Source organism: Cololabis saira, chromosome 9 (assembly GCF_033807715.1).
Source record: "Cololabis saira isolate AMF1-May2022 chromosome 9, fColSai1.1, whole genome shotgun sequence".
NCBI classification, from domain to species: Eukaryota; Metazoa; Chordata; class Actinopteri; order Beloniformes; family Belonidae; genus Cololabis; species Cololabis saira.
This window is the reverse complement of record NC_084595.1, coordinates 10,221,903-10,240,197: the sequence shown is the minus strand read 5'-3', so window position 1 is coordinate 10,240,197 and position 18,295 is coordinate 10,221,903. Positions and strand designations below refer to the sequence as shown.

Here is an 18,295-nt window from a genome sequence, read left to right as displayed (position 1 = left end):
ATAAAAATAAATAAATAAATAAAAAAAGACAGATTTGAAATAGTGCCTCATCTAACCACAGTTCATGTTCTCTCGGCGTGAGCGCAGACATCAACGCTACGTCTGGACGAGGCTAACATGAGGCTTTTTTACACAGTAAAGTGGCATTTATTTTTTTTTTAAATATTTTTTATCCCGGTTTTTTTCCCATTTTTACCACCCCGTGCTCCTACCTACTGACAGTCCTGGGCATTGCCATCCTCTACCAACCCCGGGAGGGCCCTGCACTGAGCTCAGGTCTCCTCCTTAACCTGAGGAGTGAGCAGGCCGCATCTTTTCACCAGACAGGGTGGGGTTTCTCCGGCCGGACGTAGCGCGTGTATAGCCCAGGACTGTTGCATGTTTTTGTGAGGGTAGCTCACATTAGCTACCCAGGGGAACACGGGGAGAACATACAAACTCCACACAGAAAGGCCCTTTTGCCAACCCCACCCATGGTGTGGGCACTGAAGTCATGGGGGAACTAACACGCACTTCAGCACCCACAGCGTCCCCCGGCGGGAATCGAACCCAGGACCTTCTTGCTGTGAGACCGCTGCACTACCAGCTGCGCCACCGTGCCCCCAGTAAAGTGGCATTTATGTGGGATTTTGTAACTCCCCAAAATATTACCTAATGAATGTGTTTTAACAGCTATTGATGAGTGATGGTTTTCAACGCCGGTGATCAAAGATCACAGGTGTCTTGAAACGTTGCGCTTTACAAACTCCAACTCCTCCACCTTCCTCGAGTCATTTAACGATGTTAGGCTTTATAGTAGGAGAAATTACCAAATACCTTCCAGTCTTTCTTTGAGGAAAAATACATTTGGAAACTGCTTTTGTACCGAACCCATCACTTCGGTCACCTGATGACGTCACCTCCTTAAATGGCACCATCATCATTTTCTTTCACCCCCCCCTATTTTAGAGATTGTTTCGGATTCGAAAAACAAAAGTGGACCGCATTGCAAATGACTGAAGTTGATGAGAAGAAACAGTGACTCTCTTGGGGTCATATTGTCTGCTAATAAATAAAAGTCCAAGTAGACAGAGAAATCACAGTATTTCTTTTTTTGGATGTCCTTTTTTAATCTGCTCTATTTCTGCGTCAGGTCTGATTGGTCGGGCCCTGCCTCACGACCGGGACAGTCCGCACCACACACCTTACAAGGACTCTCACCACATCCGTGGTTCCATCTCACAAGGTACCAGGCCTGGATCTACACCATAAACATCAGTTCAGTTATTTTAAATCAACATAATGTGGAATTTACATACATATATATTTTTAATTTCAGGTATACCGCGTCATTTGGAACCTCAGGACGGCTACCTGAGGAGGGAAGCCAAGCAGATGAAGAGAGAGCCGTCGCCGCCCCGCGGGGCCGGTTCGCTGAGCGACCCGGGGAAGGGCAGAGACCCCAACGTGCAGACGGTGAAGGAGCCCGGACGCTCCATCCACCTCATTCCAAGGGAGGAGCTAAGACAGCCTGCCAAAGACGCCGTCATAGTTCAGGTAGGTTAGAGATTTAAAAAAAAAAACAAGATTCAGGACTAAATTGATGGAACGTTGTGTTTCTGTGAAAGGAATCAGTTTTTGGAACAATCTGAATAAAGAAAACAAAGAATCCAAATCAAACATTACATTCAAAAGAACAATTAAAGCCTGTATGTAAAATAAATATAATGAAATATGTTAGTTAACCCTTGTGCTGTCTTTGGGTCAAGGGAGGGTGAAGAGAGAAAAGATGCAAGGAAGCAAGGAAAAAATGAGAAAAGAAGGAAAGAAAGAAGGAAGTAGGAAAGGGGGTAAGGGAAAGATGGAAGGGAGGAAAGAAGGGATAAAAGATGGAAGGAAGGGGGAAAGGAGAAAAGAATGAAAGATGGAAGGGAGTAGGGAAGGGAGAAAAGATGGAAGGGAGGAAAGAAGGGAGAAAAGGAAAGAAAAAAGGGAGGGAAGAAGGAAGGAATGGAGAAAATAAGGAAATAAAGAAGGAAAAGCAAAGAAGGTAATAAAGGAACAAATGACGAAAGGGAGGTAGGAAGAAAAAGGAGTAAAGGAGGGTAAAAAAGGAGGAAAAGATGAAAGGAAGAAGGAAGGTGAGAGCAGGAGGAAAGAAGGAAGGAAGGATTGGGTCATTTTGACCCAAAGATAGCACAAGGGTTAGGTTTGATTGACATACCCATTGACGGCGGTTATTTTATTTTAGTTTTGTATTTACTTAGTTGTTGTTTTTAAAATTTTTAATTTATGTCTTGGAAAAAGGGGCAGATTAGATAAGATTCTTCTTCTTTCTGCTCCCTTTTCATTCACAATTTATGAACATTTGTGTTTATATTTGTATTGAAGTGTTTTATTTTTTTGAATGAAATAAAGAATAAAATGAAATGAAATGAAATGAAAGGTGGATACTGGACGGAACACAGGTGGGGGTTGACACACCTTCACTGGTTCCTACTGGTTTAATCCGTATCGTAACTGTCTTCAGGGAACGCCTGTAAAGCAGGAGGCGGCTGGTTCAGGGAAACGTCACGACGTCCGCTCCATCATCGCCAGTTCACCACGTTCCTACCACAACCCGCCCTCCCACCTGGAGATGAGAGGGGCCGAGAGGGGCCGGTACGAGGAGGCGCCTAAAGGGCGGCCCAGTGCAGTGGTCAGCACGGCCAGCCCTATAGCCCGCTCTTCTCCACTTCCTCTGGGGTCTGATCAGGGAGGGAAAGCTCATCATAGCCCAGTAGGCTACGACGACAAAGGCGCCTTAAGGAACCCTTACCCTGGACCGTCACACCGAGGTTCCCCCCTGTCCAGGGAGGCCAGCCAACGGCAGCACGACGGTGGGTATTTCATTCAAGAATAGATCTAAGAAAGATCATTAATCTACTACCAAAAAATATCAGAGGAATGTTCACAGAGAGAGAGGCTATAATCTAAGGGGAGAACTAAATTTTAGAAAACAAAGTACGAACAACAAAGAAAAGCATGTGCATATGGAACTGTGGAGTGACTCTGTGGAACAGTTTGGAGCAGGAAATGAAACAAAGTACTAACATAAATCTGTTTAAAAAGAGATACAAAAGATTATTTATAAACAGGTACGGTATATGGAAGAGGAAATGGGTTAACGAGGAGTGTGAGAAACAAATAAAATAGGGAAAAAGGTATATTATACTTAAGATATGTTTAGATATTTATGTGGATATTTATGTAGTATATATTATATGTTGAGAGGGATAGTTATAATTATGTAATATATGTTCTTTATTTATTAGGTATGTAGCATAGATATATTTATAGGGATATTTATGTAGTTTATATAGTGTATGTTTATATAGATTTATATAATATTTGTATTTTCTATATATTGATATAATATTTATGTAATATTTATATTTTTTTATACTTATATGGATAATTATGTAGTAATAGGCATGTTTACGTAGTATTTATATAGACTATATTTATATGGATATTGTGTAGATATAATATTAATAATAATGTAATAATATTACAGTTATAAAGGGGTAGGAACTAGGAAAAAGTGTATACTTCTTCCTACTCCTTTATTATGTGAATATGAAGATGTTACTGTTTTTTTTTTTTTATAAAAATTAATTCATTCATTCATTCAAAAAGAAAGATATAAAACTGTGATTACAGATCGAAACTGAGTTAAAATGTTTACAGGTTAATTTAATGCTTAGAAGGTGATGGCACAACATAATTTGAATTTCATCCTACAGAAACCGTGCATGACGATTCCTCTTTGTGTTTTTACTCCAGGTTCCAGTAAGAATCCTCCTCAGGAGCGGAAAGCCACGCCCACACCCAGAGAGATGCGCGCCACCAAGTCCCCGCTCTCTGGCGTTGCAGACCAGCAGGCGTACGAGCGTCTGCTGCAGGGTCTGGGAGCTACAGAGATGTACCGGCAGATCCCCTTAGCGTTTGATCCTTCAGCACTGCCCCGCGGTATCCCCATCGATCCAGGTACGTCCACTCTCAATGTTCCTGTCGCGCCTCAGTCGCCTCAGTTTTCATCTGGGATTTATCAACCTGCATGTGCCCCTCGGGCTCTGCATCTTGACAACACATATCAATAAAAGGCTCCTGTTTCATAATAAAAATAGGACTATTTTTATGTTTCTCAACTGCTTCTGAAAATGTTTTAGCTTAATTTCTGGGGGTTTTGAACCTTGAGATAAGTTTGCTGAAACAACTGACCAGGCACTCTTTCTCTCTCTGGATATACCTCTCCAGCTTTTTTTTTTCTTATTTGGCATTACCTTATACATGGAAATATGCATACATATGTATGTGTATGTGCGTATATATATATATATATATATATATATATATATATATATATATATATATACACAGGACTGTCTCAGAAAATTTGAATATTGTGATAAAGTCCTTTATTTTCTATAATGCAAAAATGTCATACATTCTGGATTCATTACAAATCAACTGAAATATTGCAAGCCTTTTATTATTTTAATATTTGCTGATCATGGCTTACAGCTTAAGAAAACTCAAATATCCTATTTCAAAAAATTAGAATATTCTGGGAATCTTAATCTTAAACTGTAAACCATAATCAGCAATATTAAAATAATAAAAGGCTTGCAATATTTCAGTTGATTTGTAATGAATCCAGAATGTATGACATTTTTGTTTTTTTAATTGCATTACAGAAAATAAAGAACTTTATCGCAATATCCTAATTTTCTGAGACAGTCCTGTGTGTGTGTATATATATATATTTTTTATATTTATTTATTTTTTTTTATTTTTTTTTCTTCTCTTTTTCTTTTCTCTTTTCATTATATATTTTTGGACAAACTTCCACATTTGTTTGAATGAGAAGGCGTGTCCAAACTTTTGGTCTGTACTGTATGTATATATATATATATGTATATATTAATTATTATCCTTTTTTTTAATATGTCATACAGATTTCTTCCTAATGAGAAACTAAGCTTTCAAAAAATGGTTTCAGTTTTAATCTGCACCGAAGGTTGATAAATGTGTTCATGTTAGATTGGTTGTTGGTAATTTCAAACCAGTTCAGAAGTTCTTGCCTTTTCAATCCGTGAAAGAAACACAACCACAACAAGAGTATTATCTTAAAAAAAACACTTCATTATGAGAAATAAAAACAAATATCTTTGTGGACTTGAATGAGTTTTACAGCTTCTGTTGTCAGCTGTAGAAGATTGCTAACACATGTTTCCTTCCTTGTTTACAGCAGCCTACTACTTGCCTCGCCACCTAACCCCCAACCCAGCGTACCCTCATCCCTACCCCTACCTTATCCGGGGCTTTCCCGACACGGCGGCCCTGGAGAACCGGCAGACGCTGCTGAACGACTACATCACCTCTCAGCAGATGCACCAGTGGCCGGCGGCGGCCGCCATGGCCGCCCAGCGCTCCGACCTGCTCCGGGGCCTCCCGCCGCGTGACCAGGCCCTTCCCCTGCCCTACTCTGCTGCCCCACGTGGTAAGACTACTGGATGCAAGTCCCATCAGAAGCTCACACAGACTTCCCCACGCTCTGGTTCAATCTGGAAACATCAAGGGTTTTCTGTTGCCTGGATTCTGTTTGATAATCGAGGGTTGATGTACGTCTTTAACTACAGGACTGTCTCAGAAAATTAGAATATTGTGATAAAGTTCTTTATTTTCTGTAATGCAATTTAAAAAAAAAAAAAAAAAAAAAAAAAATGTCATACATTCTGGATTCATTACAAATCAACTGAAATATTGCAAGCCTTTTATTATTTTAAAATTGCTGATTATGGCTTACAGTTTAAGATTAAGATTCCCAGAATATTCTAATTTTTTTAGATAGGATATTTGCGTTTTCTGAAGCCTTTTTGCTTGAAAATCCTGCCTTTCGCCTGAAAATAGCTGGGATAGGCTCCAGCAAACCCCCGTGACCCTGCAAAGGATAAAGCGGGTATAGATAATGGATGGATGGAGTTTTCTTAAGCTGTAAGCCATGATCAGAAATATTAAAATAATAAAAGGCTTGCAATATTTCAGTTAATTTGTAATGAATCCAGAATGTATGACATTTTTGTTTTTGTAATTGCATTACAGAAAACCACAATATTCTAATTTTCTGAGACAGTCCTGTACATCTTTAACTAGATGCTTAACAGAACAGCAAGTCAGGGAGGTGACGTCTAATGTAAGGTTTATTTCATGGTTGGGGAATTCTTAGCCACAAACAACAGCTCAATACACATCTGCAGCTTTCGCTAGCTGAAGACGGAGAGGTCTTTGACTTTGTTGATCTGTTCTGTTTGGCTGTTTACACACAGAACAGGCAGCAATTTGAGCTGATCGCTGTTCTTATAGTCCTCACACCCATTTGCAGTAATTGGTTTGTGGCTATGCTGTGCCCTCTGGGAAAACAGTGAAATAAGAAGAAGCAGCACAGGGAGAAGTCTCTGCACACGAAGACCTGCTGCAAGGACCTCAGGTTACATTACGTGGTTGTTTGCTCCGTGGCCGGAAGCAGCAAACCTTGGGAAGTACAAACTGTGGTGTACGGTTGCTTGCTTTGGTTCAGTAGCGCTTCTTACGAGAGAGTTGTAAAGCAATCTCCTTGGATGCCATTTGTCGGTCCGCCACACAGTAAGAGGAGGTAATGAGAGCTGATTTAACTTAATGCAAGTTGATAGAAGACTGCATTGTGTGCTTGTGGCCGACAGATGAGTGTTTTCTGACTGCTGATGTTGACGGACCACTGATATCCTGCAGATATGAAGGTGGCTGCCAGTGTGGTTGGTGCTGTCCTGCCGGGGCTAATGTAACTCCTTGTGATGAAAAGTGGCCTTGAGAGTCTTGAAGGTCACCTGCAAACACAGATTATTATTGTTGTTGTTGTTATGGTGCCTGAAAGCTTACAGGACTGTCTCAGAAAATTAGAATATTGTGATTTTCTGTAATGCAATTACAAAAACAAAAATGTCATACTTTCTGGATTCATTACAAATCAACTGAAATATTGCAAGCCTTTTATTATTTTAATATTGCTGATCATGGTTTACAGCTTAAGAAAACTCAAATATCTTATCTCAAAAAATTTGAATATTCTGGGAATCTTAATCTTAAACTGTAAGCCATAATCAGCAATATTAAAATATTAAAAGACTTGCAATATTTCATTTGGTTTGTAATGAATCCAGAATGTATGACATTTTTGTTTTTTTAATTGCATTAAAGAAAATAAAGGACTTTATCACAATATTCTAATTTTCTGAGACAGTCCTGTATATTGGATCCTAATGTCACACTGATGTGTTTGGATGAGCCTTGCTCAGTCTTCCGCTAAACAAAGTAGATAAATAATAGATTCATTTCCAACTCACCCACTAGCTCATCAACTTATCTTGCTGCTCGGCTAAAAGACGTCAACTCTGCCTTATTAAGACATTTCTACACAAGGTAAATGCAGAAGTCCCAAAGTGTAAATCACATTTTTTGGGCGATTATTTTATCGATTAGTCGACTAATTTAACGAGCAATTGGACGGTTATTCTAACGATTATTTTTCTGTTGTTAAATTAATAAAAACCATAATGTATCAAATAAATATTTTAAAAAATCCATAATAATATAGTTTATGAAACAACAGTTTTGCACAGCAAAATAAAAATATAGAATTAATTATACAAAATAAAAACGCCAGCCTGTTTACTCTTACAGTCCAACAAAAGAAAATGCAGTGCAATGCAAAACCCTGCATATTATCCAAATGCGTTAAAAATAACAAGTTAAAAGGCACTTTTTCCCAAGTAAATTACATACCGGTATTTTTATTACATAAAAAAGTCTAATAAAGAAAGGAACCTTCCATGGCGGATGGAACTAAAAAAAAACAGTTGTTTCCGGTAGGAATCATTTTCCGGTGGCACTTAAGCTTCTGCTAACCGATTAAAAAACGTTTTTTTCTTTATGCCGGGAAACGAAGTTATAACCAGAAGAAATCAAAAGTAAGAGCTGATGCATACCATAATTTGATCAAGTGATGTTTGTTTTTGCAATTATTTTGCTTATTATATTTTGCAATTTATCATCGTCCCCTCCACGAGAGACGAGCGGATCTTTACAAGCTTTAGATGCTCCAACATCGCTCTTGTGCTGGTCTGTTATGCCAATTCTGAAATATGTTTGGGACTAGATCCAAAGTATTCCCATACTTTTGATGATTTAGAGCTGTTTTTGGGGCTTTTTGCAGGACTGTTGGGCTCGCTGTGAGGAGGTCGCAGTTTCAGCCTCCGTTCTGTTTGTTTTGGAGGAGCCACGTGTTCGTGGCGATGCGTCGACGATATTCTGAAGTCGACGTCATCGACGCATTGCCACAAGCCTCGTGTCCAGAGGGATTTAAACCTTGTTCCATCCATCCATCCATCCATCCAACACCCTCTTTCTTCTGCTTAAGCAGAGACGGCGGACCGTCGGTGGCGGGAGCACTGCAAAAACTCCAAATCTTAACAAGAATATTTATCTTATTTCTAGTTAAAAGGTCTCATTTTTAGTCCAAAGAAATCTAATTACACTTAAAACAAGACTCATCACTGGACCAAAAAAACTATTTTCACCTGTTTCAAGTAGATTTTCACTTAAAATAAGTAGACAAATCTCTCCAGCTTTTTTTTTCTTCTTTGGCATTACCATATACATGGAAATATGCATACATATCAGAATCAGATTTATTGGCCAGGTTCGAACATTGTGTATATATATATATATATATATATATATACACACACACACAAACTTAACAGTGGAAACAAGATTTTTTTGCTTGTAATGAGAAGATAAATCTTGTCCCACTGGCAGATTTTTCTACTTATTTCAAGTGAAAATTTACTTGACACAGGTGAAAATTGTCAAACAAGTTATTTTTCTGGTAATGACTCTTGTTTTAAGTGTAATGACATTTTTTGACTAAAAATGAGACATTTTAACTAGAAATAAGACAAATATTCCTGGTAAGATTTTGAGTTTTTGCAGTGAGTGGGCTGTGTTTATCTCTTTTCTAGACTGACCAGCTATCAGATTGTCTCTTACCTTTTTCTCCCATCTGTCCCCTAGGGATCATCGATCTTTCTCAGGTGCCACACTTACCTGTCCTGGTCCCTCCTTCTGCAGGGGCGGCCAGCTCCCCCATGGATCGCATCACCTATATCCCTGGGACAAGCACCAGCTTCCCCGGCAGGCCTTACACCACTTCCCCCATCTCACCCGGTACTACAGATCTCACACCAGCACCTCACCAAGGATCTGACCGTTTCCGCTTATATTCATTTGGATAACGGCTTATTTTTCTTTCTTTCTTTCCCCCCCCCGCCTGTTCAGTTGGCTCGTCACACATAAGCAAAATACAAGGCCCGCCCTCGTCTTCGGAGCGTGAGCGCGACCGGGAGCGTGAACGGGACCGAGAACGAGACAGGGAGAGGGAACGCGAACGGGACCGGGAAAGGGAACGAGAGAGAGAGCGGGAAAGGGATCGGGACAGGGAGAGAGACCGGGAGCGCGACAGAGAACGAGATCGAGAGCGTGACAGAGAAAAGGGCGGCTCCGTGGGAAATGTGGAACACGCTCCCATCTGGCGACCAGGTAGGGAAGGGATATATACAGGACTGTCTCCGAAAATTAGAATATTGTGATAAAGTTCTTTATTTTCTGTAATGCAATTTAAAAAAAAAAAAAAAAAAAAAAAAAAAAAAAAAAAAAAATGTCATACATTCTGGATTCATTACAAATCAACGGAAATATTGCAAGCCTTTTATTATTTTAATATTGCTGATTATGGCTTACAGTTTAAGATTAAGATTCCCAGAATATTCTAATTTTTTTAGCTTTTTGGCTTACAGCTTAAGAAAACTCAAATATCCTATCTCAAAAAATTTGAATATTATGGGAATCTTAAGTTGTAAGCCATGATCAGCAATATTAAAATAATAAAAGGCTTGCAATATTTCCGTAGATTTTTAATGAATCCAGAATGTATGACATTTTTGCATTACAGAAAATAAAGGACTTTATCACAATATTCTAATTTTCTGAGACAGTCCTGTATTCCTTTTGTTAAAATGTAAGTCATTCATGTACCGAAAGAGAAGACGCCTTCACTGTAAGATCCCCCTTTCGGTGCTTCCCAGGTACAGAGCACAGCCTGTCCAGCAGCAGCGGCGGCAGACCTGCATCTCAACCGTACAGCCACCAGCACTCCCCGGTGTCACCTCGTACCCAGGACAACATCCAGCAGAGGCCGAGTGTCCTGCACAACACCGGGGGCAAAAGTCTGTCCGTCAGCGAGCACTCCACCTCGTCCGTGTTGCGGTGAGCTGCATGTTTTAAAATATGAAATACTGGCTCAAATTAGTGATGCACCGAAATGAAAATTTGTGGCCGAAACCGAAAATAATAATAAACACTTGGCCGAATACTGAACAAAACCGACCATGGTTCTTCGCAGTTTTTCATTTATTTTGCCAATTTTTTCACCATTGCATAAATCAAATACATTTGATTTAGGCATGCTTTTCAAAAAAAAAAATCTTCTACAAAATGACAAGGTAGAAAATATTTATTGAACATAAAAAACTGAAAAATGTTTAATTTCCCAGCATTATGTTGTTTTGGTTCCACCTCCTGGTGAATGTTAGGTAAAATTCTTATGTGGTTACTTTTTGGTTGGCCAACGATTTATGTTTGTGGTGCGCAACCGTTACGGAGCGGCCAGTCTATTTCCTTATATTACAACGCCGTTATTAATTGTTCGTTTTTTTTCCAACTTATTCCACCGAACACCGAAAGTGTTTTTTTTGCCATTTTCGGCCGAACAATTTCGGTTACCGAACAATCGGTGCATCACTAGCTCAAATACTAAACGCATCCTAAAATCAAGGATGGGTTAACGTTTGTTGTAAATGTGTGATGTTTGTCGTTCCAGTTCCATGCCCTCGGGGGCGTCTCGCTACCAGGGTTACTCTGGCCACCTCCAAAGCACAGGCGTTCCCCCCGACGCCTACCAGTCTGTCATGGACTCCAGTGTCGCCAGAGAGCAGAGTCGCGACGGGGGCAAAAGCCGAGGCGGCTTACCCAAACACATGCAGGACCAGCACGGATCCTCCAGCAAGCCGGACCCCAAGCTCTCCAGCCCCGGGCCGGGAGGACTGTACCCCGCGTCTTACCCCCCGGTGGCAGGCCGTCCCCAACACCTGCTGCCCCTCCAGGCGGAAAACCCTTCTGGCCGCGGGGACAGCGGTGCACCCGGCAGAGAAAAGACTCAAAACAAACCGATGTCCATGCAGGAACAAGAGCTCCGATCACTCGGTAAGATCGCCGTGACTGCAGCCGATTTCATAAACGCCATTATCATCAGCGTCAGCTTCCTTGGGAAGGGAGGAAGCCAGAGGCGGGTGCGCTTGTTGCCATTAGCACAAACAACGGTAGAGTGCTCTGGATCCCAGGAGTCCCCTCATGATGCAAGATGTGGGGATTAGAATTATCACACATCATCATCTTCTTTTGTTCCTGGTGCTAAATTTTTTTGCGTCCCTCCCCTCCCACATGAATTACGAAGTCATACCTCTGTTCAAATCAGACTGGTTTGGACTAAATAACTACAGGTGGTAGGGATGGGCGATATTTTACCGTTCACGATATACCGTCCAAAAAATTCCCCACGGTAAGAATTTGTCATCTCGCTGTAAAAATGATAAAAAGTAAGAAAGAAAGAAAGATATGAGCCTGAAAGAAAGAAAGAAAGAAAGAAAGAAAGAAAGAAAGAAAGAAAGAAAGAAAGAAAGAAAGAAAGAAAGAAAGAAAGAAAGAAAGAAAGAAAGAAAGAAAGAAAGATATGAACCAGAAAGAAAGAAAGAAAGAAAGAAAGAAAGATATGAACCAGAAAGAAAGAAAGAAAGAAAGAAAGAAAGATATGAACCAGAAAGAAAGAAAGAAAGAAAGAAAGATATGAACCAGAAAGAAAGAAAGAAAGAAAGATATGAACCAGAAAGAAAGAAATGAACCAGAAAGAAAGATATGAACCAGAAAGAATGAAAGAAAGATAGGAACCAGAAAGAAAGAAAGATATGAACCAGAAAGAATGAAAGAAAGATAGGAACCAGAAAGAAAGAAAGATATGAACCAGAAAGAGAGAAAGAAATGAACCAGAAAGAAAGATATGAACCAGAAAGAAAGAAATGAACCAGAAAGAAAGATATGAACCAGAAAGAAAGAAAGATATGAACCAGAAAGAAAGAAAGATAAATTTCCGTTGATGACGTGTTTGTGTAACAAACATGAGAGCGAGGAGTCATTACAGTTTTGCAGTACAGGTGTACTAATTTAATTGGTTTTTATTAATTCAATTTAATTGCTGTAGTTTAGTAGCATTTAGTATCTTTTAGAGCAGTGATTTGGGGGCTCCAAAGACTGAATGTGGTGATAGATTTATAGTTACAAAGGTGGAGTTGAATTGGTCTTTTTTTTTATCGTTATCGGGATAAATGCCAGAAATTATCGTGATAAATCTTTTAGTCCATACCGCCCATCCCTAACAGGTGGTTTACAAACTTCTTAGAGTATTAGTAACGAATGAGTAGCCAATAATTTATTTCCAATAAGAACGTCCCAGGTGTCGTCAAAGGCCAAAGCTGAGGGGACGTTACTGCAGAACGTTGCGTGCTGCTTATCTTTAGTTTCTCGTCATGGGGGATGTAACCTGAATCACATTAGACTGCTTACTTTAAACAGAATATTTCCCTTTCTACATTTATGCATGGAGTATATTAGCTAGTTGAAAAGGCAGCGCCCTGGAGGATGCTTTTATATCTCCTGCTCAACAGGACTGCCATAGTTCCGCTGCATGAATGCAGGGACTCTTATTTCCCCACTGCATGTCTAATGAAGCCCATTTTCCAGCCACTTCTTGAATAACCATTTGAAATGGGTTGAGCGAAGTGCTATGACAATGTGCGTGTGTAACCCAGACGACTAAATGGGAGTAGAAAATCGGTGTGAGAGTAGTTTTGCTGCAGTAATGCAACGCTTTATCAACCACCACATTCACTCCCTGGGGTCCCAGAGAGCACTGGTGGTGTAAAGAAGGAGGGATGGAGGGATGGGGAGGAGGCTGGAGAGGTGGGGGTTCTACAGTTTCAAGCCCTCTCTGCATCTTCCTCTTTATGGCTCGCTGCTGATTTTCTTTGCTTTAATTTCTTTGCACATTTCAAGCTCTCAAGAGTTTGTGCCGTTTGGACTGTGGTTTTTGTTCTGTGTTCTGCTACTACTACTGTCATTTAACAGACGCTTTTATCCGCCCGGGAGCAATTAGGGTTAATGCCTTGCTCAGGGGCCCAAGGTGGTTTATCTTGGTTGCCATCCTGGGACTTGAACCTTGAACTTATATGCTCTTTTAAATGAATCGATCCACAGGATGCATGTCGTTTTTCCAGAGTCATTTGGATAAACATCATTGTTATACTGTTAACGTCCATTCAGGAGTCAGGAGGAGGGAATACAGGATTTATAATCATCCCAGTCTGTCTAACAACAAAAACCAGAGCATTATGTCCCCCATGGAGGACTGAGTCAGTCCCCACCACAACACTCACAAACACACACTTACATCATCCTTAGATGGAGATGGAAATAGCATTGAGCAGCTTAAGAAGAGCCTTGTTTAAAAACAAATACTCAAACGTGATGCAAAGGTCATGAAATGGTTTCAGAGCACTGAAGTGGAGCATTGAAGTGGAACATGTTACTCGCACAATATTCCAATCCAATCCACTTTATTTATATAGCACATTTTAAAAACAACAGGGTTACCAAAGTGCTGCACAATGAGTAAAGCAAGACATAATAAAATAGTAAAAACTAAAAAAGAGTAAAATAGATAAGAGCACATAAAAGCACGAAATAAAAACACACCAAACAGACAACAACCAGTGATTCATAAACATAAAAGACAAGACAGAGACCACACAACTCTCATGCTGGATTAAAAGCCAAAGAATATAAATGAGTTTTAAGACAAGATTTAAAAATTTCTAGTGTGGGGGCCATTTTGATGTGGGGAGGAAGCTCGTTCCAAAGTTTAGGGGCTATTGCTGAAAAAGCACGGTCGCTTATTATTCCTAAATTACAATCTTAGCTGGAATGATAATCTTGAATTAAGCTCTCCTATCATTTGGTTTGTATTTTTATAGTGTCCAGTAAATATTTTTGGATCCCTGTCGTCTCCAAGGCATTTAACATATAACATTATTATCTGTAATTATATTTCTAAAAGCCGTACATGGTCTTTCGCATATCTGTTACAAAATAACAGACAAAATACATTTATATGTTACTAATGCAAAACCAGTCAATTTAAGCATCATTTCTGGTCAAAGTTTTGCTAGTTAAGTCCACAGTATATCCAAAGTATCCACAAACAATACAGGACTGTTTCAGAAAATTTGAAATTTATTTTCTGTAATGCAATTTAAAAAAAAAAAAAAAAAAAAAATGTCATACAATCTGGATTCATTACAAATCAACTGAAATATTGCAAGCCTTTTATTATTTTAATATTGCTGATTATGGCTTACAGTTTAAGATTAAGATTCCCAGAATATTCTAATTTTTTTAGATAGGATATTTGAGTTTTCTTAAGCTGTAAGCCATGATCAGCAATATTAAAATAATAAAAGGCTTGCAATATTTCAGTTGATTTGTAATGAATCCAGAATGTATGTATTTTTGCATTACAGAAAATAAACGACTTTATCACAATATTCTAATTTTCTGAGACAGTCCTGTAATTAGGACAATTGTTTATAATTGTAATAGAAAAATTAAACATCCAGCAGCGTCGTGATTATTGAAATGATTGAACGTGGTTATTGAACTTTATGCGTAACTTGAGATGAAAAAGAGCTAACTTTGACTTGCGTGTCTGTCTGTGTGACTCAGGTCTGCCACACGGTCTCTACCGTCCCCCCTCCGAGGAACGACTGTCTCCAGGCCAACAGCCGCCGTCCCCCTGCGTCAAAGGCAGCCAGAGGGTGGTCACCCTGGCACAGCACATTAGTGTAAGTCTGCGTTGCATAAACACCAACCGATATCCATAACAAACTCCCAGGAAATGTCACGCTGCCTAATTATAGCAGCTAATGGAGGTGTATGAGTGTGAGAGGTCGCGGTGGTGTCTGACCGGGACGCGTGTGTCTGCCTGCCAACAGGAGGTCATAACTAAAGACTACACCCGGCAGAGCCAGCAGCAGCAGCAGCAGAGCTACCACGGCTCTCCTGTCCTGGACCTGACCCGTCCACCCAGTGCCTCCCAGAACCCCCCCACCTCCCAGGACTCTGGCCCGGGGGCCCGCTACCTGGAGGGGCTCGTCGCTCAGTGTACCAGAGATGGGTAAGAGTCCCCGCACAGCTCAGTACCACACCTGTCAAGAGGGTCGTCCCCATCAGGATTTTTTAGCTCCCGATCCAATCACTTGAGTTTGAGTATCTGCCCATCCCGATTTTTCCCGATCCGATCACTTTTTGAATGAATGAATAAAGTTTATTCACTCATGACAACACAACACAAAAACAACACAACACCAAAAAAAATTGTGCACAGCATTAACATTTCACACAAAACCAATGTTTAACCAAAACCAAGTGTTTAACAATGACTGAAAAGGCCTAGGCTGAAGGAAACTGCTTATAAAAGCCTATCCTACATTATCAACTTTCTTTTTTTTGGCTACTGACCTCCAGAAAACCAAAAAGAGAATAGAAAAGCGAAGAAACAACAGAAACGCAAAGAAACAACAGAAAAGCAAAGAAACATTAACAGATAGTCAATCGCACTTATAAGCTTCAAAAATAGCTTTATAAACCATTTTCTTAAAAACCAAAAGAGAATGAGATGTTTTTAAATGTATGTTGGCATCATTCCAGAATTTAACTCCAGTAATGGAGACACATCTCCTTTTCATACCTCTTTTAGCTTTTTGTACAGTAAAATTGCAGACACATCTAAGAGGTTTTGGCTCCCGATACATTTCCAATACTTTTTCCCGATCAGATACATTTTGGCAATGAATTTAAAAAAAAAAGAAAAAGAGGACTAAAACTAAATTATCCCAAGTTTCTTTTATTGTCCATTGGAGAACATCATGGACATATATTTCAACAAAGCTTATCAGCTCTGGTGCCACAAAATGTAAAAACATGAAATTGTAAACTAAAACAAAAAGTGCAGAATAGTGCAATAACAAAAATAAATAAATTTAACTTCAAAAGAGGTAGTTGAATGACATCCAGTCAAACTCACAAACACAAGAAAATTTAAATACTTTTTGGCTTAACCTTAGTGCAACTTTCTGAATGGAAGAAATGAATAGCAGCAGCTTAATGCAACATGAACAGATATAAAATTTCACAATACAAACATGAATTGACGTTAAATGCAACGATATATAAAATGATTTAATATATATTAAAAACATTAATAACTAGGTATGTCCCGATACTTTTTTGGCTGATACCGATGTTTTGAAAATGCCGGGATCAGGCCCGATCGATCGGGCGGCTGATCGAACGGGACAACACTACCTGTCAAGTCTCCCGTTTTGGCCGGGAAACTACCGTATTTTACCGTCTTTCCCGGCGTCCTCCCTTATTAGTATTTCCCCATACATTTCCCGTTTTATAATATAATAATTTTTAAACAGCAAACTGAAGTGTCACTAGTCTCGCGAGAACTACCACCTGCTGTAGCCTGGGTGGCAGTTCTCGCGAGTTTAGTGGCGACAACGGGAGAAAACTCGGAAAAACAAATCAGAGATGGATGGATGTAACCAGAGAGAAGACATTTCTGACAAAAAAAGAAGACTTGGTGTAAATATCTCTAAAAATGGGAAATCAAATTTACTTTCCTAAAGAGGAGATACAGAAACATCTCTGTCATCAATCAGTGAATGCCAGAGAGCCACATGAGTGAAAATGACAAATTAAAATAAAATGTAAATGTTTCACTTGAAGACAATCAATCCATATATAAACTGAAAATATTTAAAATGAATACATGTGCTTTAATCCACTTTTGTGTTTTCATTTAGGCTCCATTATGGGAATTACATACATAGGAATATCCACAGCCTTTCAGTCAACAAAGATAAGCCTATCAGATTCTGAGCACATAAGATAAGATAAGGTAATCCTTTATTACTCCCTCAATGGGGAAACTCGTGTTAGCAGCAGTACACTTAACACACACATGCAGGGAAGGGGGTTAAAAAGTAAAAGTAAAAAATATATATATAATTACAAGATATAGACAGTATAATTGCGATGGAAATAAAAATAGTGCGAAGGAAAAAAACAGTGCAAAAAAGCAGGTAGAATGAGTGTGAAGTAGACAGACAGATATTGCATAGATATTGCACATATGGTTATTATTAATTGTAGTTTGCAAGTGGTTGACAAGTAGATATTTTAGATTTCTTGTAAATCTGTCTTAAAATGTAAGATACTGGACCTCGGTTGGGCTGGTGGGACAGCGGCGGAAAATTTCCCGTATTTTTAAATCCAAAACTTGACAGGTTTGCTCAGTACTGACGGTTGTCATGTCAGTATCACACCAGGGAGCTGCTGAGGTGGTTTGTTGTTGCCGCTGCTGTGCACTCGTGTAGCAGATCTCTCTGTGTTCTCTCCAGGTCTCCTCCCCAGTCCAAGCCTTCACCTGTAAATGTTTCCAGCGAGGGCATCGAGCCCGTTTCTCCTCCCGGAAGCAGCTCCGAACCTGAGGTCCAAGGAGGGGAGCAGGGGGAGCAAGGGTACGTGCACAATCACAATCACAAATGTCCAGAATGGAAACCCCACGAGAAATAAACTTACGGTGCACCTTATTGTTCTCTTAATGGCTTCCTCCCGCACATGTAGCGTCACTAATCAAGACCTCGGGCCCGACAACAGCATGTTGATTGTGTTTGGGGGTTTTTTTAGGCGGGGTGGGGGGGTCGAGGCACCTGTGTGTTGTTTTCTGGTGATGGTCACAATTTGGGCTTTTGCAAATCAGGAAAGGAACACGTAGACCCTGAAGAGGAAACCTCGCCATTTTTTTATTTTTTTATTTATTTATTTCAGATCCCCATTAGTTGTTGCCTCAGCAGCAACTATTCTTCCTGGGGTCCAACAGTACAAGTATACATTTCTATAAAACTTTTACAGTACAATATAAAATGTTAGTTAAACAGAATAA

At 39.7% G+C, this 18,295-nt stretch overlaps 1 protein-coding gene across 1 annotated transcript in view; it reads left to right on the top strand.

Annotated features, from left to right (window-relative positions):
• Window positions 1-18,295, top strand: part of ncor2 (nuclear receptor corepressor 2) — a 154,509-nt gene that overhangs the window by 124,628 nt on the left and 11,586 nt on the right. Inside the window, 12 exon segments of the mRNA XM_061730433.1 lie at window positions 1,133-1,225; window positions 1,319-1,536; window positions 2,510-2,858; window positions 3,805-4,008; window positions 5,276-5,524; window positions 9,190-9,285; window positions 9,397-9,657; window positions 10,203-10,383; window positions 10,997-11,379; window positions 15,007-15,125; window positions 15,276-15,457; window positions 17,751-17,870. Of these exon segments, the coding sequence (XP_061586417.1) occupies window positions 1,133-1,225; window positions 1,319-1,536; window positions 2,510-2,858; window positions 3,805-4,008; window positions 5,276-5,524; window positions 9,190-9,285; window positions 9,397-9,657; window positions 10,203-10,383; window positions 10,997-11,379; window positions 15,007-15,125; window positions 15,276-15,457; window positions 17,751-17,870 (2,455 nt within the window).